The sequence below is a fragment of the Panthera leo genome, chromosome B2 (assembly GCF_018350215.1).
Source record: "Panthera leo isolate Ple1 chromosome B2, P.leo_Ple1_pat1.1, whole genome shotgun sequence".
Taxonomy (NCBI): Eukaryota; Metazoa; Chordata; class Mammalia; order Carnivora; family Felidae; genus Panthera; species Panthera leo.
Genome location: NC_056683.1, coordinates 196,670 through 218,377, shown reverse-complemented (window position 1 = coordinate 218,377; position 21,708 = coordinate 196,670). Strand labels below are relative to the sequence as shown.

At 51.7% G+C, this 21,708-nt stretch overlaps 1 protein-coding gene across 1 annotated transcript; it reads right to left on the bottom strand.

Annotated features, from left to right (window-relative positions):
• Window positions 1-3: 3 nt before the first annotated feature.
• ZFP57 (ZFP57 zinc finger protein) lies at window positions 4-13,460 on the bottom strand. Its single transcript, XM_042937488.1, has 5 exons — window positions 12,396-13,460; window positions 3,938-4,381; window positions 2,928-3,054; window positions 2,426-2,506; window positions 4-1,781 (listed from the first exon to the last, which is right to left on the bottom strand). The coding sequence occupies exons 2-5, from the start codon at window positions 4,169-4,171 to the stop codon at window positions 577-579; spliced, it is 1,647 nt and encodes a 548-aa protein (XP_042793422.1). The 5' UTR covers window positions 4,172-4,381; window positions 12,396-13,460; the 3' UTR covers window positions 4-576.
• Between the last annotated feature and the right edge of the window lie 8,248 nt (window positions 13,461-21,708).

The following is a 21,708-nucleotide window of genomic DNA, read 5'->3' as shown; positions in this document are numbered from 1 at the left end:
GCCTTTCTGTCCCCTCGTCTCTCCTGTCCTGTCTTCCGTCTGGAAGCCCCCTCTGGCCACAGCCAGGCAGGCGCTCCTCTCCCCGATGAGGTCACCTGAGCTGGACAGCGACACAGGCAGCAGGCTCTCAGCCTCGGACTGTGACCAGGACCCCCCTGTTGCACATTCCAGTGCTCTAACCTCGAAAATGGTGGTTGTTTCTTCCAAGATGCCAGTCCTGAGGGGCAGGGCAGAGAGGTGGAGGGCTGCGGGAAGGGGCAGGAAGGGCCCAAACCATGAGAGCTGAGTGAGCGAGCTGCTGGAGACCCTGGGGAGCCCGGACGTGGCCCGCAGCCCCCTTCCCTCCCGTCCATCAGAGCCTCCACTGTTTTCTGCAACAATTACTACTTGATGGTCTGTCAGACACAAAGAAACAAGCAGGTGCTAAGTAATGATAATACAGGTTTCCGTGAACCACTGCTCACCCCTGTTCCTTTCTGCATTTCCCTCATGACCCCTCACCCCTTCCTGTGCCCGGAGGTCAGGACTAGGAAACGCAGGCGCACAGAACGGCTTCTTCTTCATGTCCCGAGACCCTCACGGCCTCACTTGCTTTCTCGGCTCTGCACCCCCTCTCCCCTCCCCCCTGCCCTCTCCTGGGGGCCCAGGGCCCAGATCCCGGGGCACAACCGGCTCCTTTCCTGCCAAAGGGGAGGTGTCTCGGAAGAAGCCAAGCCACTGGGCCAGGATCGCCCGGCATGCGTGGGGGCTGCCCAGACACGGGTCCTTGCCTTTGGAAGCCCCCCAGTGGCCCACAAGGCCCTCCTTGTCCCCGAAGCAGACGTCACAGACGGGGCAGCGGTACACCTGCTGCCTCCAGTGCGTGTGCTGGTGTCTGGCCAGCCCCGACAGGGACCCGAAGGCCTTGCCACAGCGGAAGCAGCAGCGTGGCTCGGAGACGTGGGCCTTGTGGTGGCTGGACGGAGAGGCTCTCCCGCTCAGCATCGGAGCGCAGTGAGGGCCAGAGGAGACCTGGAGTCCTGAAGGCTTCGCTGGGGCTCTGGTGTCAGGCTCTTGGGTCCCGGTCTCAGGCCCCGGGGTTGCCGTGGCCGGTGCCTGAGGCTTCACAGCGATCGCCTGCTTCCTGTCTGTAGGTGGCTGGGTCTGAGCTACAGGACCCTTGGTTGCAAATACAGGTTTTCGGGTCCCGGCCGCGGGCTCCCGGCTGCTCGCCTGGCTCCTGTCCAGGGGCTCCCAAGACAGAGTGCTGGAACCTGGAGGGCTCACAACATGCTTCCAGTCCCTGGCCACCAGCTTCTGGTTTTGGTGGGTCTTCTGGTGGCGTTTGAGCTCAGACTGGTCCCGGAAGCCCTTTCCACAGAGGGCACAGGAGTGGGGCCGGTAGCCCAGGTGCACACGGCGGTGACGGCTCAGCCCCGAGGCGTCGCAGTAGGTCTTGTCACAGAGCGGGCAGCAGAAGGGCCTCTCCCCCAGGTGCATGCGCCTGTGGTAGCTGAGGTCCCTGGGGTTCCGGAACGACCTCCCACACTGGCTGCAGCTGTTAGTCTTGTGAGGATTGTGCACAAACTGGTGGCTGTGCAGGTTGGAGCGCTTCCTGAAAGTCCTGCCACACACGTGGCAGGGGAACGGTGGCCCGGCCTGGGGGGCTGAACACCCAGGGGCCCTGGGCCTGGAACCCACGGGGGCACAGGGTCGTCCTGAGCCTTTGCAAGCAAGGGGGACCTCCTCATCTCTGCCCCTGCTGCTTGGACTCCCTTCTGGAAGCTCCTGCTTCCTGCTTCCTGCAGTGGGGGGGGGGGGGGGCAGGTTAACAAGACCCACTCACCAGAGGGCCCCTGGCCCGCCCTCCCTCCCTCTCCTAGTCCGGGCCTCACAGGCTAGAGCCAGAGCAGACCTCTGGGTTTCCAAATTCAAAGCAAATAAAAATTTTAAAGTGGAATCTTCCAGTAAGATCAGAGATCAGAACTCTGGGCTACACCTACATTTCTGGAAATCCACTTTCCAGAAGCTCCCACTGACTCCTATAGGTGACCTCATGTGTCATGTAAACGGGGACACCAAAGTGAAGGGTGGCGCCCTCACTACTCAAGCTGGGATGGGAGGCGCGAGCCGGAGCATGCGGTCAGCACAAGTGTCCGCTGCGTGAGCTCAGCACCGAGCTCGTGTCCCTTCCTGTCTGCTCTCTCGGAAGGAGCGTAAGCAGTCTGTGTATGGCCCAATCCTAGAGACTCCAGATGCTCGCTTGTCCCAAACGGCTTAGGTATTCCTCCGGAGCCACGGGCATGAGCGAATGGCCCCAGCTCTCCTGGAAGGATGCGGGCCGGGGGAGGGTGCCTGAGCCCTGGCGCCCTGGGTCAGCTTCCCAGCCACCCAGGGCATGTCCTGGCCCCTACCTTCCTCCCGCCTTCGCCTTCGCCACACTTACCTGAAGGGAGGCCTTCTCCATTTGGGGGCTGGAGCTGGAGCTCAGTCCTCCACTGTTCTTCTTCAAGCTTCGTGACCAGATCTGGGTTAGACAGAAAGATGCCGACTTGGGGGTGGGAAGGAGAGAAGGTTGAGGCCCCAGGCCTGGCCCTTTCCTATCCAATGGGAACAACAGGCTACCTCCTTCCATATCCTTGGTTTAAGGACCACAATGTGGGACACTTAGGTGAGGAGGAGACCCCTAGCAAAGTCCCCGGCACACGACAGGAGCAACTCAGTCAACACTGCTCAGATAAATGGGTACATTTTCCAACTGTGATCAAGTTACAAGTATTATCTTTGCCTTCATAAAGGCTTTTATTTCTTCTTTTACCCCAAGCTTAGTGACTTACACCTTTCACACCTGTAAGGTAAGGAAGATATGGGGTCAGTAAAGCCAACTGGGAGCTGCCTGCTGAGGGAAACCAGATGTCCCAAGAGCCCTGTGAGCCCCAGGCTCTCACCTACAGACATCAGGTTTCTGACGGTCTCTGACATAACGTCCTGGTACAGGGCCCTCTGACTGGCATCTAGATACATCCACTCCTCCTGGGTGAAGTTCACTGCCACGTCCTCAAAGGTGACTGGCTTCTGGAAGAGCAGGAGAGACTCAGGGAGTCTGTAATGAGACAGGCATCCAAGGATGCGGCTTAAAAACTGAGGGAAGGGGAATGCCCACTGGCTCAGTCAGGAGAGTGGGTGACTCTTGATTTTGGGGTTCTGGGTTTGCACCACATACTGGGTGCAGAGATATCTTAAAAAAAAAAAAAGAAAGAAACAAAACCATGGAAGGGGGGCAGAAATAGGAAAAGACCAACGCAAAGCCAGCAACATTGATCTAACAGAAAGGAAGGCGGGGCCCTGGGTGGCTCAGTGGGTTGTGTGTCCGACTCTTGATTTTGGCCCAGGTCATGATCTTATAGTTGGTGAGATCAGTCCCCACATCAGGCTCTGCACTGACAGTGAGGAGCCTGCTTGGGATTCTCTCTCTCTCCTCTCTTTCTGCCCCTCCTCTGCTCAGGTGCACATGCTCTCTTATGCTCTCTCTCAAATTAAATATATATATATATATATATATATATATATAGAGAGAGAGAGAGAGAGAGAGAGAGAGAGAGAGACAGAGAGAGAGAGAGAGAGAGAGGGGGGGGGGGGGCGAGAGGGAGAGAATAGAGAGGAGGGAAGAAAAGATGTGTGTGGGGGGGGGGTAGGGGGCACATACGCTGAATATACAAAAAAAGCGAACGTAGACAAAAAGGGCCGTCACTCCCCGATTTCTAGGAAGGGCTCCTGGGTGGGGTGGAGGCTCAGACAGTCCTGGCAGCCCCGTGTCCTGGGAGTTGTTGAGCTTGGGACAGTCGGAAACTCCACTGGACCACAGACGGGGACCACAGATGGAGACCACAGACTGGGGACAGACGGAAGTGCTCCAGGGTGCGGGACAGCCCCGCCCTCCCCAGCTGGGGGTCCTCACCTGCACCCACGCCCTCCACCTGTACTCTCTCCGTGCGGCTTCCTGCTGGGCGTCTTCCTCCACCCGAGGGAGCAGTTTCTGCACACACTGGACGGGCTTCTCCATGGTGTCTGTTTCCGGCTCTCTCCCCTCCTGGCCCGGCCCCCCAGGCTGGCCGCACTCCTTCCCGGGGCTTTTGGTCTCCGGGAAACGCAGCAGATGGAGGGGCTCTGCAGACGCCTCCGGCTTCGGCATGGCTTCTCCAAGGCCAAGGTCTCTGCCCCGAGGGGCTGTCGTCCGGTGCGAAGTCCCCTCTTTCACAACGCAGCACACCTTTGGTTCAGGCTTCAGAGGCCGGTCACCAGGGCTCAGCCACCAGCGTCCAGGGACACCAGGCTGAGGCTCCGAAGACACCGGCCCTCGGTTCCTGCTCCGAGCCACTGGCTGGTGCCCACCTCTAGGAACCTGCGGTGAGAGGGAAAGAAGACGAGGCAGCAAGAGGGGAACTGAGTGACCACAGCGTCTTCTCTGGACCACAGGACCCTCTCCACACGGTCGGGATGTGACAATCACCCACGCTAAGGAACCTGAATCCCAGAGGTGCCTGCAAGCTTGGCCCCAGCACAGTTGTGTTGGAAGCCTCTGCACCACTGAGGAAATGGTTCCCGGGCAGCACAAGCTCTGGATGGGTCACAAACCTCTTGTGCAAGCCCCCGGCCCCCAGTTCCCCTCCACCCACCCCCCGACTGCGCCCTTGGCCCAGCAGAGCCCACCGGCAAGGCCTGGCTTCCCTGCGCTGCATGAGCGGTGGGAACAGCATCTGCTGGGGTTCAGGGAAGAGGCCCCCTGATCGGCCCAGCACTGACCACATCCACACCCTCGGAGGGGAAGGAGGCCGGCTGGGGGAGGCTCAGCACACCTCGCGGCCCGGGTCCTGCCCTCCCAGGAGGCAGATCCCCCGAGGGAAGTGTCGCCAGCTCCCTATCCCCAGGCTTCACCCTGTCTCTCTCTCGACCCCCAAACCGTTGCCTGTCCCACAGCAATTCTGCCAGCGACCCAAACCCGGACTCACCCGCCAAGCTACAGCTGGTGAGCTTTGGGCCCTTGAGGCCTCGAGGCAGGCAGAGCCCCTGCACGCGCCGCCCCCCCCAACTGCACTCGTTCCCCCACCGCCCGCCCCTGCATGCGCCCCCAGCTCGGCCCTCCAGAACCCTTTCCGGCCCTTGCCCAGCCCTGCGACCTTGGGGTGAAGCCTCCCACCAGCGGGGAACAACACAGAAGGCTCAGCGCCATGTGGCACAGCAAGTCCCCTTAACTCCCCCCGGCGGGGGCTGAGGAGGTCCCCCCATCCACCCAGACCGCACTGAGCAGGCCCTGATGCCCCAGCACCGCGGGCCACACCCGGACACCCAGGTTTCCCCTGGGGTCCCCGCGGTGCGGAGCTCCTCCGGGGTGAGGGGCGCGATGCCCGCCGGCCCGCTGAGGTCTGGGCAGACGAGTGAGGGACAGAGACCCCGCATGTGCCTCTATCCACGCAGGCTCCACACCCCCCCGCCCCACTCACCCACCGCGCACTGGGGACGGGGACTCCAGGGCGTGGGGCGCCCCCGAGCCCGCCACCCTGCTCCCCCAGCCAGGCTCCACAAGCCCACAGCCCGGTGGCCCAGCCAAGGTCAAGGGTTCACCGTCTGAGAAGCCAGAAAGGAAGAGAGCCCGCCCCCTCAGCAGCCCACCCTCCCACCCGCAGTCACCGTTGGTCCCACCCAGCACCAGGACCTCGCCTCATTCCCAACCTTCCTTTGCTCTTGAAAAAAGAGGATTAAATGATCTCTGATTAAAACTCACAACCTCCAACCACCATCTAGAGCCCAAAGGAGAAAAACGAGACCCACAGGCCGCCAGAAGGAGAGGTGCAAACACAGGTAAACAGCATCATAGAAAAATGAAGGCCAGGTGCCTGGAGGCTCAGTGGGGCTGAACATCCGATCTGGGCTCAGGTTGTGATCTCTAGCCTGTGAGTTCAAGCCCCCAGTAGCGCTCTGTGCCGACAGCTCGGAGCCCAGAGCCTGCTTCGGAATCTGTGTCTCCCTCTCTCTCTGCCCCTCTCCTGCTTGCACTCTGAATCTCTCTCTCTCAAAAATAAATGAACATTAAAAAGATTTTTAAATAATAAAATAAAAAGAACAATGATGGCAAAGGGCAGATCACACACGGGGACTTCAACGCTGGAGCCCGGGGAGCAGAGGACCCTGTGGCGTGGGACTCTGCTGGCCTGGGCCACTTACCCTGACTCAGTTCAACCTTCTCAAGTGGTATCTCTCTTTTTTGCAATCAGTCCAACAGATACCACATTTATTTTCTCCACTCGATTGGCACTTATTCCATTTTGTATTACTATCATCTTTTATGTTTCACATCCGCACGGGCTTTACAAAGTACTTTTGTAAACATGGCCTCCTCCACTGAATCCTTAAAACATCCCCTTAGGTAGACTAGTTACTCTGGCTGTACAGGTGAGAAAGGGTCCCAAAGCCCACCTGCCGCTGCACTGGGGCCTGAAAGCAGACGCTTTGCTCCCGGTCTCCAGGGCCAGCACTGTGTGGCTGGCAGGCGCCCAGCCTTCAATCTCTTCCAGGAGCCCCTGGGCACACACCATCCCAGTCTGCCTGCAGAGTCAGATAGGCTGCTGGGGGTGGGGGCTGGGCGGGAGGGAAAGTGGGAGGGGCTCCTGCGGACTTGCCGCCATCCTGAGGCCAGGGGAAGGGCTGCCTAGGGTGCTTTCCATTAAGCCTGAGAAAACAAAAGCAGCCTTTCAATAGACAGTATCTGACCCTGCACGTGCACAGACATGCCTCTCTTTCCTTGCTCGAATCCCAGCCCTGGTTACACGTCACCTCATTTGGAAAACAAGGCAGCTGGAACCCAGACCATAGTTTGCCACTTTGATCTGATCCTCAAGTCTTGAGGGGTCAGCAAGGAGACAAGGGAACGAATGAATAGGGAGTTCGTGCCGTGCGTGTATTCAACACGCACTGGACCACAGGTTTGGGGAGGGGGTTGGGAGAACCCTAGTCTTGGTCACCAGCAGCACTCAGTGCTGTGGACGCTCAATTGAGTAGCAGGAGTGTATAACCTGGACAGAGAGCAGCACCGGATGCACCATGATGAGAAGAAACCAGGTAGGGGAAACCAAGTTAGCTCTGCTGACAGAGGCAGAGGAACATTCTGAAATGTGGGGAGGGGTGGGACAGGGGCAACAGCAATGTGGAACAAGACAGGACGCAGACACTGAGGTTCAACAGGTGTGGAGAGAAGGACTGGGAGGAGGACTGGAATTGGGGCCACCTCTGTGCATGGAGCCTGGGGCCTGGGTTTGGTACAACTGAAGGCTGACGAGAAGGGAACAAGGGAGAAACCCTTCTGCTTCTCATCTGTGTGGTTCCAAACACCAACACAAACCCTTGAGCTGAGCACCAGCCTGGTGACGCAGACCCTGGTCTGGAATCTAGCAACAACCAGGACGCCATTTTGGTAGCCGCCTTTGAGGATTTAGTGGAGGCCATGTTTACAAACAGATTTTGCAAACTGTAAAAGCCCGTGCCGACTTCCTGGTTCTCGGTCTATAACCACTGCCCGACCTCCTCGTTCACACACAGGCAATAAAGTGAAAGACCTCTGCACCAATCTAGCAAGCTGTGGCAAGCACTCTGCCAATGGAGCCACTGTTGGGGAAGCTCATCCAGAGGACGTGACCAATGGCTGACCAGAGAGCAGGCCCTGGGCAATCAGAGGGTCCTCCCTTGCTCCCTGTCCTTGGGATGCACTCACAAGGGGGGCTGTTTCAGGGACACAGTCTTGAGGGAGCAGGTGGTGTCGACACCACGTGGATTGAATACATGACCAAACCCAGTCAAGGTCTCTATATAAACTTTTAGATTCTGGTGGACAGGTGTGTGACCACCCAATACTAAGTTCATATGTGAGTCCCTTGCTTATTAAAACTGCCAGCTACCAACATGGAGTGGCCTGCCTTTTTCTTCAGTCACTCCTTGCCCTCCATGTATGGTGGCCTGTTTCAGATCCCACTCCCCACCCCCACCCCGCCGAGGAAAATTCCTGAGGTTTCAAACCAACAGCAACAAGTCTCTGTGACTGAGGATCTTGCTGACAAAGGCTCTAACCCAACAGTGGCACCCTCAGTTTTGGACCCACCACCTTCCTGACATGGTCACTGGATACATTCCTTTTGAAAGGAAGATTCACTTTGTTATTGGGCTCCTGTTAAAACTAAACACCTGACCCAAGGAAGCTTGGACATTTTGGCTTCATAGTCACATTTGCGGGTTGGTCAACTTGGACTCAACTTCTCACCAAGTGGGAGGGATCTGATAAGCCCTGCTTGTCGCAGGGGGATGGTACATTTAGGGGTGCAGCTGGCCTGGCCCAAATGTCTCAGTTCTACGTGGAAAAGTGGCAGAGGTCCCTTTGGGGAGGATTTATCCCCCAGTCTGCCGTCTGAAGCAAAGTGCTGGCTCAGCAGCGCTCTCAGGCCACCGGACCTGGACCACTGGGGTTCAGTGAAGCTAGAACCCAGTGCTGGCTCTGGCTGATGCAGACATTCAGCCTCAGAGCCAGTTACTCACAGCCGGACATGGAGGCTGTCATTCTACTTGGGGGGCAGGACTCAGGGCCATTGTCATGGCTCTCACCAACAGATCAGCCTTCCTGTAATTCTACTGACCCTTGGGCTGTGCCAATGGCCTAGCTATTTGGTCGGGCACTTGGAAAGCTACGCTGGTTACAAATCTCTCCTTGGAGAGAGAAATAAAGCCAACTGCTGACCTAACATCTGAGGAGCCTGTTGTCTGATGAGACGGGCCTGGAATCAATGTGCTGAGGGAGAATCACCCCCATTGCTGCCTGGATCCATCATCATCCCGGATGCAGCGAGACGTGCACCATCATCGACTGGGCACAAAGTAAAGGGTCAGGATCTGATTTGGACTTGTGACTATTGCATTTGTCTCGCAAGGAGGGAGGCCACATAGCAAGGGGCATTTTCCACACCTGCTCCTGGCAGATGGACTTGATTGGATCTCTGACCTTCTCTGAGAGCAGTGGTGCCTCACCACTGCTGACACTTTTTTAGGGTACATGTTTCTTTTCTGGTCCAATCAACCTACTCCAGCAATAGCACTGTGGCCCTTGAAACTAATCTGCCTCATGTTTTGGCTTTTCATACCATTTTTAGTCTGACAATGGTGTGCTTTTTATTGTAAAGCCTCTTGACAGTGGGCTGATACTCAAGGTAATTAGTGGATCTTTCATGCTTCCTACCACACCATTCACAGGCTGAACAGCCTTCTCAAAAGTTGACTGAAAGGGATGTTTTTTTAGTCTTTTCCCCTCACCTCCTCCTAGTCTGCCTTAGTAAGGCAGCTTTGGTCTCCCTGTGCTGCTATCCCCCTAAAAGCATAATCTCGTCTTGGCTACTTCCTGAGTAATGATCCGGACAGGTTATATAGACCGGTTTTGGAAATTCCTGGACACGATGCTTCTTTCTTTTCCCTCACAGCCTAATGACACCCCCAGGCTGGCCAGGCTGGTACCTCCCCTTGGCAGCAGCCCAGCCAAAAGAGGGAGGGGAGGCGCTAAGAGATTCAAACTTATTCTGGCTCAGTACTAGGATTCTGGGATTTACTTGGTCCTAGATTATAAGGGTAATGACCGCTTGATTGAATACATTGCTCACTAAGTCCCAAGGCCCCCACACACATAATGGATTTCCATACATTTTATAAAAATGTTCTTGTTTTTGGGCGCCTGGGTGGCTCAGGCAGTTGAGTGTCCAACTTCAGCTCAGGTCATATCTCACAGCTTGTGGGTTTGAGCTCCGCATTGGGCTCTATGCTGACCGGTCAGAGGCTGGAGCCTGCTTCAGAGTCTGTGTCTCTCTCTCTGCCCCTCCCCTGCTCATGTTCTCTCTCTCTCTCTCAAAAATAAATAAACATTAAAAAAAAAATGTTCTTGTTTCTCCTGTTGAAACAGGAAAGGATTCTGATTGGTGCCACTCAGGTCACATGCCAACCACTATAGCCGACCACTGGCTACACTGATGTCAATCACTATTCCAAGAGAGTAGGGTGGTACAGTTGGCTGGGACTGGGGGGAAGCAACTGTGTAAGACAAGGAGGGTGGGATTTCGCTTACCAGAAAAAGAGAGCTTGGACAAGCAAAAAGGGACAGACCCCCACACTTACAGAACACAACTTTACATGTATAAAATATGTATATAAACATAAAAGAATATCTGGATATGTTACATGTGCATCCCAGAAAGTTTGAGAAATATCTATTGGCTAAATTTCTTCTTCCTGTCAACAAAATTCTATGTCAATATGGATTGACACAGATATGGAGACTTTAGATAGTTCATTCTTAACTAAGTCAGGATATATTAATCACCCTGGGTTCAAGAAGTGTTCATGATTAAATGAAAAAATTGTTTGATGCATGGCAGACACTTAATAAGTGTTGTATCTCCCCTGCACCACTATCCTTCTAGTCTCTATGATGTTACCAACAAAAACATGATTTTTGATAGGTGAGGTACAGCTTACTCACTATTTGATTTGGCAGTAGGTAACAGGTAAATTTTAGAAAGCCTATGCTAGCACGGCATTGCTGACCTACTTACCATCCTCCACGAGAGGTAAGATGTACCCTTGTTCGGCCTTATTCTGTTTTGTGATGCTAACGCAATGGAAAGCTTTATAATTAGACCCACATAAAACAACACGCCAATCTTGTAAACCTTACATCCTGAAGCACTTTAACCTCATGGCTAAAGTCACTATCAGACATGCTTCAATGAGTTCAAAGTCTTATTTCATTACCTGACTCAGTAGGAGGGTTATTGTAATTGTCTGCTTTGTCTCCTGCCCCTGTAACCTTACAACCGGTTTCTGTTTTGGGCTTCCTTAACCCTCAACTGTTGGTTGCCCATCCCTGGTGGAATCCAAGATGGCAGTTCAGTTTTGTCAACCTTTCTACTCTTAGTCTGGTCTCTTATCCTGAGTATTCCAACTGTTCACTTATCTGGTTCCTTTGGCCCCAACTCTGGTTCCTTGAATGGGCTCCCCTGGTTCCCTGCCCATCTCCTATTCCTCAGGATTATTGATTTCCTTGCCCTCCTGTTTCCTAAGGACGGGATTCCAGCACTCAAGGTGTCGATGCTCCTTCCATGCTGTCTTTGCTGCCAATGCCTGTCAGGTCTTGTGTCTGTTGTTGGCACCTTCCCTTTTTTCCACTCCACCCTTAAATGTCCATTGAATTTAGCTGCATGGAGCTCTTTGATGACTCAGTGAAAGGGGGCCTGGAGAAGTGATGGGCAGAGAGGCCAGAATGCAGGCAGCTGATACAGACTTTTTAAGGGATGTGGCTTTGAAGCACTGCAAAGGACTAGCACAGCTGACTTAGATGGGAGAGAGCTGCGGGTACCTATAGGTCACTCAGAGTGATCCAGTTGGGAGGGAGCAGTCAGATATAGAGGGAGAGAGAAAGAAGAGGTGATAGCCTGAGGTTGTGGGGACGCAGAGATGCCATTTTCCACTGTGAGAACAGAGAGAGAGAGAGAGAGAGCAACAGTGAGCGGAAAAAGAGAATGAGCACATACATGAAAAGATGCAGAAACAAGAGTTGGCAGGTATGCTTACTGCCTTGGCTCTAGTCTCTTGTAAGGCCCAGTGGTTTGAGAGACTTTAAAAATTTAAGATACTTTCTACAGACTTTTTTTTTTTTTCTTTATACTCACCCAAGTAAGTTTCTAAGGCTTGCAAGCAAGAAAATTTGACCATGACATTGCTGATCTCAACTCATCAAAATTTTCAGCATTCTTTTTTTAAAGTTTCTATTTACTTATTTTGAGGGGGGTAAAGGGCAGAGAGAGGGAGAGAGAGAGAATCCCAAGCAGGCTCCTCACTGTCAGCACAGAGCCCGATGTGGGGCTTAATCCCATGAACTGTGAGATAATGACCTGAGCCAAAATCAAGAGGTGGACGCTTAACCAACTGGGCCACCCAGGTGCCTCCAGCATTATTTTTTTAAAGTGTGAGTATGGTTGACACACGATGGTACATTAGTTTCAGATGTACAACACATGATTCAACAACCCTATGCCTTCTGCTGTGCTCACCACAAACGCAGCCACCATTGGTCACCATACAATGCTATTACCATAGTCTTGACCATATTCCCTGTGCTTTCATCCATGTGACCAACATTATTTCTACAGGGCAGACTCTTGACCTGAGCTTATTATAAGAAACTCCAGAGTCCCTAGTATACTTGGAACCCACCACTCAAGACTTGTTTTTTCTGTCTCTAAACAGCTCACCTGGCCTCCTGCTACACACAGAAAATAAGCCATGTGAAGGAAACACCTTTCTTCACATATGTGTATTTTTTCCCTGTGCCTTACCTCCTTGGAATTTCTGCCACATCTGCATGGGGAAAACTTGGGGGGAAAACAGTATCAGCTGGGGGTACTCCTCCAGTAACAAGTTTCCTGGTTTTCTTATCTTCTTGAGATACAAGTTATCAATCCATCTGATGCATTTGTCGGGCGTCTTTGGTTTTGGAGAGAAATTATCACTGTAAAAACGTAATCACGTGGAGAACCCTAACAGTTTGCAACTACACCGTTTGCACACAGCCACCAAGTCTGCTGCTTGGGCTAAACTTACCCAAGTATTGGAAAATACCAACATTCACAAACTATTCAGTGGCCCTCTCTTGGCAATTGCTTGTCAACTCAGAAATCATGAGGGTACGGTGATCAAAGGCCACCTCCCCAAGACCTGACTCCACCGGTCTTCCTGTTCTCCCAACAAAATGCATGCTTCTGCCACTTTCTGAAGGCTTGCATTAGGCTGCTTCACTGTTACCAAAGTCCTGTAAGTACAAGTAGTGACTGTTTTCATAAAGGCCAAAATCCTCTTCAGGTTTTTTTCAGTTAGGGAGAACAAGTGCTCACGCAGGTCTTTTGTAAAAACCAAGTGGTGTGACAGGAGCATTTGGAAAACAGGGCTTACTCTTTGTTTATGTCATGTCAGCTGATGTAGGTTCCACAGCAATGCTCTCGGCTGGGAGGGGACACCTGCATCCTTTGTGCAAGGGATCACCCCATAATGACAGTGGAGTGGGGCACATGTGCAAGGGACCGGGGAGGCTTCTCAACCAGCTGCACTTTAGATCCACGTGGGGCTGGTTACCATCAGAGATGTACCAGTACACATCCCTATCAACCTTTTTTTTTTTTCCTGGCTCCAGCCTGTTTTCTGGTGACTTCTCCTTTGAATACTTCTGGCTGGATGAGAACTGTACTCTCATGCCTTTTTGTGCCAACAGCTATATTCTTTGTGGCATTTCCTGATCCATTTTCATCTTGTTAAAACTCAACTTTTCCCCTCAATTTCCAAGCCCGTTTTTTTAAATGTTTATTTATTTTGGGGGCGGGGGAGAGGCAGAGAGACACAGAATCTGAATCAGGCTTTAGGCTCCGAGCTGTCAACACAGAGCCCGACACGGGGCTTGAACTCACAAACTGTGAGATCATGACCTGAGCAGAAGTTGGACGCTTAACTAATGACTGAGCCACCCAGGTGCCCCTCCAACCCTATTTTAATGAAGTGTGGATGCCAGTGATATCAGCACAAACACTGAATGGCAGATTCTTAATGCTATTGTATTAATTCAGTAATCTCCACGTTCTTTTGCCCATCCTTGTTCTTCTGCACGTCCCAACTGAGCCGGACTGCTGCTGCACAATCCCCACCTGTCCAGACAGGGAAGCTCTTCCTGGCTGCAGGCACCGCGCTAGCCTTCACCCAGATCCACTCACGTGTGGGTCCTGTGCACCTGCTGCTCCCTGGGCCCACGTGCTCTTTCTCATCTGCTTATCAAACTTCTCCCCTTCAGCACGAGCGTCCACCTATTCTGTAAAGCTGTAAAGCTTCACGAAGGGGCTCTTTAGCTCTAGTCCAAAGGGCCAGGCAGTCCTTCTTCACAGTTTCTGAGGCACTTAGATGTTTCTATTAGCTTTATTACTTCTGTACTAGGACTATCGATCTCCATCTGGACCATGAGACTGCAAGCTCACACGATGAGGAGGACCCTGCCCTACCCACCCTTCCATCAGTCAGTCAGCACAGTGTGGACTAACGAGATTCAGTACGTGTGGAATGAATCAGTCAATGGGCCTCCAGTGTCTCGCATCTCCTCTGAAGCCACGGAGTGCTCAGGGCCGGAAAGCTGGACTGCTGTCCCACAGACAACAGAGAACTGCTAGAGGTCCTGACCAGTGTCTCCAGGGATGTGAGCTCCCTGTCCTCCTCCTCTGGGAACCCTTTTATCCAGACTTCAGTGAAAATTTATGATGATGCCAGGTGCCTTGAGAAGAGAAAATGGGGGTGACCTTGTCTGGAAAGCATCAGAGATAGTTCTGGAGAGGGGATAAATAAAATCATGAATGTTACTGAAGGGTATTAAAAAACAAATTAAGGTATTTTAGTACCTCAAATAAAATGTACGAACAAAGAAAGACTATGTTAATGCACGGACAGGACCTAAGAAGGTAGAGTGGCACATCATCAACTGTTCCTGTATTTGGGGGCTTGGCCCTCTTGGACACAGCTGTTTCCAGCAGTTAACAAATGTCCTTCCTTCTTTCAACACATATTTGAACAGACTCTACAGAACAGGCCTGCGGGCACAAAACCAGTGGAATGAAAACAAGCCCCAGGAACAGGCTTGTCATGTGAAGGTCCCACAACCTAGATGCCCTGGAGATTCCTGCACACTGTGCCCCAGAAACACGCTTAAAGAAAAATGTTTACAGAAGTACTATTTGTAGAATAAAAAACACAAAAACAGGGGCGCCTGGGTGGCTCACTTGGTTGAGCGTCCGACTCTTGATTTCAGCTCAAGTCATGATCTCTTGGTTCATGGAACTGAGCCCAGGTCGGGCTCCACACTGACCTTGGGGAGGCTGCTTGGGCTTCTCTCTCTACCCCTCCCCCACTCACTCTCTCTCAAATAAATGTGAAAAACCCCCACAAAACCAAAAATTGGAAATGACCTCAACAATACAGCAGGTAATTAAGATGTGGTATATTCATGTCATGGAATGAACTACCCAAGAAGTATACACTTAGATGGTGGAGATTCAGGGAACAGACCGTGTAGAGCTCGTGAGGCTGGTGGAGATGAGTCACTCTGACGCACCCCCAGCACCAGGAGACTGGGGAGGGGAGGAGGACAACCAAGGAGCCTCAGAAGGGAAACCAGTGAGGCTGGAGAAAACCCAGGAGACATGTTATCCAGGAAGTCATGCAAATCAGAGGCGCCTGGGGGCTCAGTCCGTTGGGTATCTGACTTCTGCTCAGGTCATGATCTCGCAGTTGGTGAGTTTAAGCACCACGTGGGACACTGTGCTGATAGCTCGGAGCCTGGCGCCTGCTTGGGATTCTGTGTCTCCCTTTCCCTCTGCCTCTTCCCTGTTCATGCTCTGTCTCTTTCAAAAATAAATAAACGTTAAAAATTTTTAAAAGACGTGCTTCAAAGAGGAAAAAAAGAAAGGAAATGAAATAGTGTTTCACATCAACATGGGTGAATTAAAAAATATTACTGAACAAAAGTAAATTATATAATTTTCATCTATATACATGCCATAAACAGGTAACTATGCACAATTATGTCAGTTAGGAATACATACATAGATGACGAAAACTATAGAAAGGTGTTAATTACCACAAAATTCAGGACAGTGACTGCCTCTAGGGATGAGGGAGGGGTGTAAAGGAGAGCACAGGGGGTTCCAGGTCTCAGCCTCAGCAGTGGGTGCCTGGACATAGACATTTTCATTTGTATATTCATTTTGTACTGAGAAGACGAAAGAATACGGAAGAAAAGCATTAAGTGTGACTCATGATTCATGGTTGCTTGGGGCAAAGATGGTTGTTCACACACGGTTCAAGGAGATGAAAGGTGAGTTATGAGGTAGACGTGGCGGAGTCAGGTCTGGCCAAACTGAGCCCTCTTACCGACTTTTACTCTGAGATGGATGAGCCGTGAAAGTGCCTTGCAATCACCAGCTGCTTTTACACTAGATTTGGAGGAGAAAGAGGGAGGCCGACCTCACCGTGGCTAGCACTGAAAACCTTCATGGTAAACAATCCCTTACAGTTATGTATTTCTTTAAATGTTTATTTATTTTGAGAGAGAGAGAGAGAGAGAGAGAACGGGGAGGGGCAGAGAGAAAATCCCAAGCAGTCTCCACGCTGTCAGCGCAGAGCCCAACGTGGGGCTCAATCCTATGAACTGTGAGATCCTGACCTGAACTGAAAACAAGAGTTGGACACTTAAGCAACCAACTGAGCCACCAGGTGTCCCTGGATTTTTTTTTTTTTTTAATTTTTTTTTTCAACGTTTTTTATTTTATTTTTGGGACAGAGAGAGACAGAGCATGAACGGGGGAGGGGCAGAGAGAGAGGGAGACACAGAATCGGAAGCAGGCTCCAGGCTCCGAGCCATCAGCCCAGAGCCTGACGCGGGGCTCGAACTCACGGACCGCGAGATCGTGACCTGGCTGAAGTCGGACGCTTAACCGACTGCGCCACCCAGGCGCCCCTTTTTTTTGTTGTTTTTAAGTAATCTGTACACCCAACGTGGGGCTCGAACTCATGACCCTGAGATCAAGAGTCACCTGCTCCCCTGACTGAGCCAGCCAGGCGCCCCTACAGTTGTGTACCAGGTTGCTTTTCAGTCCCACTCAACTCAAAGGACTTACCCTAGCCCTACTGATTGGGGTTTCTAAGTTGGACAATACACCCTGTTACAAGGCTGAGGGTCCGCCACTGGGACATGGTGACACAAGGCCAGAAAAGGCGAGGGCAGTGTGCAGGAGGCACAGCTGGGAGGTGGCTATCATGCTGAGGAGCAGTGGTGCAGGACAGCCCCATCACTGAGGGATGCATGCAGCAGGCCCAGGAGGGGGGCATCAGGACCCCCACAGCCGAAGGGTGACACTCCCCACGGTGTGCATTTTCCATGTCTCTGATTCTCTACTCACCACCTCTGAACCCCTACTTTCCCAACTTTTAGGTATCTGGGAAGAAAATGAACTGAAAATGAAATCAATAAATTTCATTCTGCTGGGCTACCGAAATTCCCACTAAATGCATAAATTTGTTTTCTGAGTTATCAATGAGTGTTCGAGGACATCTGTTTGAGAGAGAGTTTGCTTTACCTCTGAGTGGATCCAATGCTGGGAAGATGTTGCTTTCATGGCCACGTGTGGAGCTGGAGGCAACCTGAGAAACCACTCCCCTCCCATGGGCTCCCTCCTTGCTCAGCTGGGCTTGGCCAGGTGCCCTCCTTTGCACAGGGCCTGTGCACGCTTCCAGCATCACCCAGGCCACGTTGTGAGTGGGGAGTGGTCTATGCCATTACTCGTGAACCAATCAAGGGCAGGGACCTCTTTTCATTCACTCCCAGTAACTAATAATACCTGGCATATAGGAGGCTGTCAGAATTAAGTTCCTCAAACAAACAAAACTGCAGGGCCCCATTAGTGGCTCCCTGATAAAATTATGAATGTGAAATCAAAGACCCAACACTGACCTTCAGCAGTCTCATCAGGACACCCGTCAAGGGCTGGGGCAGGGGCAAGGTGGGAGGTGTCTGAGAACAACCCCTCACTCAGATCATTGACCAACCACCCAACACAGGAGAAAAACAACATCAGAGGATTAGCAACCTGAGCAGAGAGGCCAACTAAAAACAGCCAGGTTTCAAGTCCAGAACCATGTGATACAGATGTGATCTCACCCAACTCTGGGGAGAGATGGGAAATAGTTCAAAAAACAAAGTCCACTTCGGAGACATGATTTTATTCTAAAAGCGCTGAAACTTGACTAGTCTTTTATTTTTCCCACTTGGCTTCTCAAAAAGGGCGGCATAGTTAGGAATTCTCTTTGATGTGGTTTTACGGCAGTATTCCCTTCTTCTCTATTCTTTTCCACGAGAACATTCACTTTGATCCGACTTCTACTGCATGGCTGCAGGAGTGGATATGCAGTGATGCTTTCAAACTCCTTCACCTCTCTCTTTGCTCTCCTGTGCCTCCCATGGGTCAGCGGCGGGTTCTGGCCTTTTCTCAAGACTCCCTCCTTGAGTCTCTGTTTTCCCAGCTCTCTGCCCCGCAGCATGCGTTCCTGGTGACCTTTAATTTGTACCTGCTCCCTCTGGCTCACTTGCTTTCTCCTCTGTGCGCTCAGGATGCTGTGCTCCTCTGGCACAATTCTGGGGAAGGTGGTTTCACCAGGAGCCTGTAGTAATGGCCTACATGTCTTATTCTTAACCTCTCTGACCTGACCTGATCTCTGGATGTGACTTTCTGTGTGTCCCCCCTCCCTCGCAGGAACCAAATAATACCGTTTTTGTCTCTCCACGCTTTGGGTTGTTTCCCCCTTCAATTTCTTCTTCATTTCACACCCTGTCTCTTGTTCCCTCATTTCCACTATTCTTTTATTATAGTAAGACTCTGTTTTGGCAAGCCAGTAGTCATGAGAAAGAGCTTGCTCCCTACACAGTGTCTCGTACTCCTCCTGGTATTTCTGAGTTATCAGTTGTCTTGTCGCTGTTGTATGCACACCACCCAGACTCTGTCAAAGTGAGGTAGAGGATTTCATAATGGGACCATCTTTTTACTCTGAACACATTTAAACAGGAGCATACCCTCATTACTGACAGCCAGAAAAGATATGTGGGTGTAATAATTGTGATTTCTACTCCCATCACTCCTAGGTGAACCCATGAGCTCTGAAAGTTAAATTACCCCACCAAAATCAGTAACTAGTGCTTTAAAAATATAGTATTGGGTGCTTTCAACATAGTATTTTGTTTTGCAAGCATAGATATAGTGAAACACATCTGCCAGTGTAGACAGGGGTCACCCGGGCAGGGTTTTAAACCCAAGGCTCCTTCTCCTAGTAGTTCCAAGCCATATGACGTGAAGATTACTTACCAAGATTTTCTTCTCCAGTGGGGACAGCTGACCTGTAGCAATCCTGGGGTCTGTAGACATTTTAGCCCAGGACAATCTGGAAGATAAAAAGGCAGAGGCAGATTGGCTCGTAAGCAGTGTCAGAACATATCTACTCACTTACTGACTGAACCAAAAAACCGAAGTGTTTTGGTCAAGGCCAAGGGCATGTCCCCCAGAAAGAGAAAACCTGCTAAGAGGCAGGGCTACTCCAGGGCCATATCCTCCATGGGAAACCATTGCATCCCTGTGATGGAGAATTTAATAAGAGCATAAAATCTTCTCATAGAAACAAAAGGCACACATGTCCTGTGGATTCCACGTGAGCCACTCTGAGTCTCGAATCTGGGACTGGGAGAGGGAAGAGACCCGCTCCTTGGTGAGGCGCTGCACAGGCACATCTCCGCTGGACGGCTCAGTGTCCCAGCCGCCCTCTCTGGGGACAGTCCCACACCGCAGGGTCAGGAGTCTGTTCTCTTTCCGCAGTTTCTCCGTCCGGGCCCTCTCCGCCTCTATCAGCACATACAGCATCTCTGCCTTCCAACCTTTTGTTCTGAAACTCTGTTCTCATCTGATTGCCCACCCCTCCACCTGCCGGCCTTACACTGCCACTCATCCTTCACCCCAGATCCATTATGAGACCATTCCCCATTGAACCCGCTTAGGATAGGAATTTGGGGTGACTTTTTGTAATTGGTCAGGCTGATGGCTACACAAGGCTGCCAACGTTTCATGTGTCATCCCTGGTCTGAATCACTATGAGGTCGTAGTGGAGCCACTGGGGGTGTCTGGCACATCACCTCTGTGCCTCTGTTTGTGTTATTTATGGTAAAGAGCATGGGCTCTGAAGCCTGCCCAAGCTGTTTGAGCCCTAATTCCACGGCTTCTGAGGTGTGTGACTCAGGGCAAGTAGCCATCTCTAAGTCAGGTTCCTCATCTATAAAATGGAGATGTAAGACAAAAACCTGCTTCTCAGGGGTCATAAAGAACAAATGTGGTTTAGATGGAAGAGCCTCACACAATGCTTGACATATGGTGAGTCCCTATAAGATGGCAGTCGTCTCTCTTCCACAGGTCAAGCCCTGGCTCTCTAGAAAGTCTTTCTGGATGATTCTATGTAACAGTGATTTTGCCTTCTGAACACTTAACATTTTCTACTTCTACGATTCATTTGAAAACCAATCGGGGTTTACACTGTGACACCCATATTCCTGTATCATTTTTAACATTTTCATGCTGAAATTTAGGCTCTTAAAGGGTGGTAACTACAATTTATATCTACAAACACAACGTGGTTATATTATTGTAATGAATCTGGTATCAAACATTGGATCTCCCTGACCTCTTAGGCACATTCCTGTTTGCCTATAAATACCTTTTCATATTGTTTTAATTTAACTTTTAGGTAACATACATTGCAATGACCCATGTTGATATTTTAAAAATATGACCACCTGACTTATTTCTCCATATACAGAATCTAGCACAGCACCTAACATGAGTATGTGATCCCAAGTGCTCAAAATGATCTGTTGATTGATCATCGCTATCACATGACATGGGCATCTTCCTCTCTTACATTCCCTGTACTGCCGTATCTCCCTTTTCACTGGGACACTTGCTAGTCTCCCTTAAGGTGTACAAGCACTTCCGTGTCCTGTGCTGGTCCTTGACTCTCACTCTGCCCTCCCAGTACTCGGACTGCATTCTAATATTTGTGCTCCTGATGGTCAGATAATAGTCTGCAACTTTGCAGCCCAGCCTTGGCCTAAAGACTGGGCGTAAGTGCCTCATCAGTGAGGTTGTGCTGGCAAAGGGCCACGCCTCACAACACTGGCACATGAGGACAGTATTCAGCTCACGGTGGTTGGGCACTGAACACTGGTCAAAGTGAAAAGGGAGAGAGAGAGGGGAAGAGCTCATTTCGATGTCCATTTCCAAAGGACACACATAGAAACTGCCTACATAATGGGCTCAGCACCAGACCCCCTTAAGACCACGTGACAGCCAGGTAAGTGAAATTTTGGGGCCTGTCTTGTTCAGCAGCTTGCTCCGAGTTTCAATCCCCTCACTACTGTGTGTTTCCATTACTGCAGAAAACGGTGGAGCGGGGCGCCTCCCGAGGAGGGAACCACAGCTCGTCTCCTCCAGAAGGTACAGTGGTGGCTCCACCACTCCATATGTAAAGGACTCGGCACCAGCTTGGCTGGGCTGGTGGGGCTGGGAGGGAAGCAGGACCGCCAACGAGAGGCCGTCCCTTCAGGATCACGAGTTTCTACTTTAGACTGTAGGTTACAGACGAATGAAAACAGGTCGGTCTTCTGTGTTTTAACTCACGTATTACGGAAATGTCTACTGTGTACCCAGTGGACGCCGGCAATTCGCAGTTGGCTGGACAGGAGTCGGAGGCCCCGGTGGAGGTGGGTCCCAGACCCGAAGTCAGCCTACGGCATGGGGAAACGCTACCCACGGCCGTGGCCTCACCTGGGAGGCGTGTCAGGACCTGTCCCGCTTCCCCAGATCCACCCGCAGCACCTCCTGCGCCTCAAGAAACCCGCTCACTCCTCCTCGGGCCCAGGGCAGCCCCCGAGGCGGGCGTGCGGGGCTGGAGGCCCCGGGAGCGCAGGAACCTGACGGTCCGGACTCCGAGCTGAGCTTTCATCCTCAGCGCAGCCGCAAGAGGGAAATT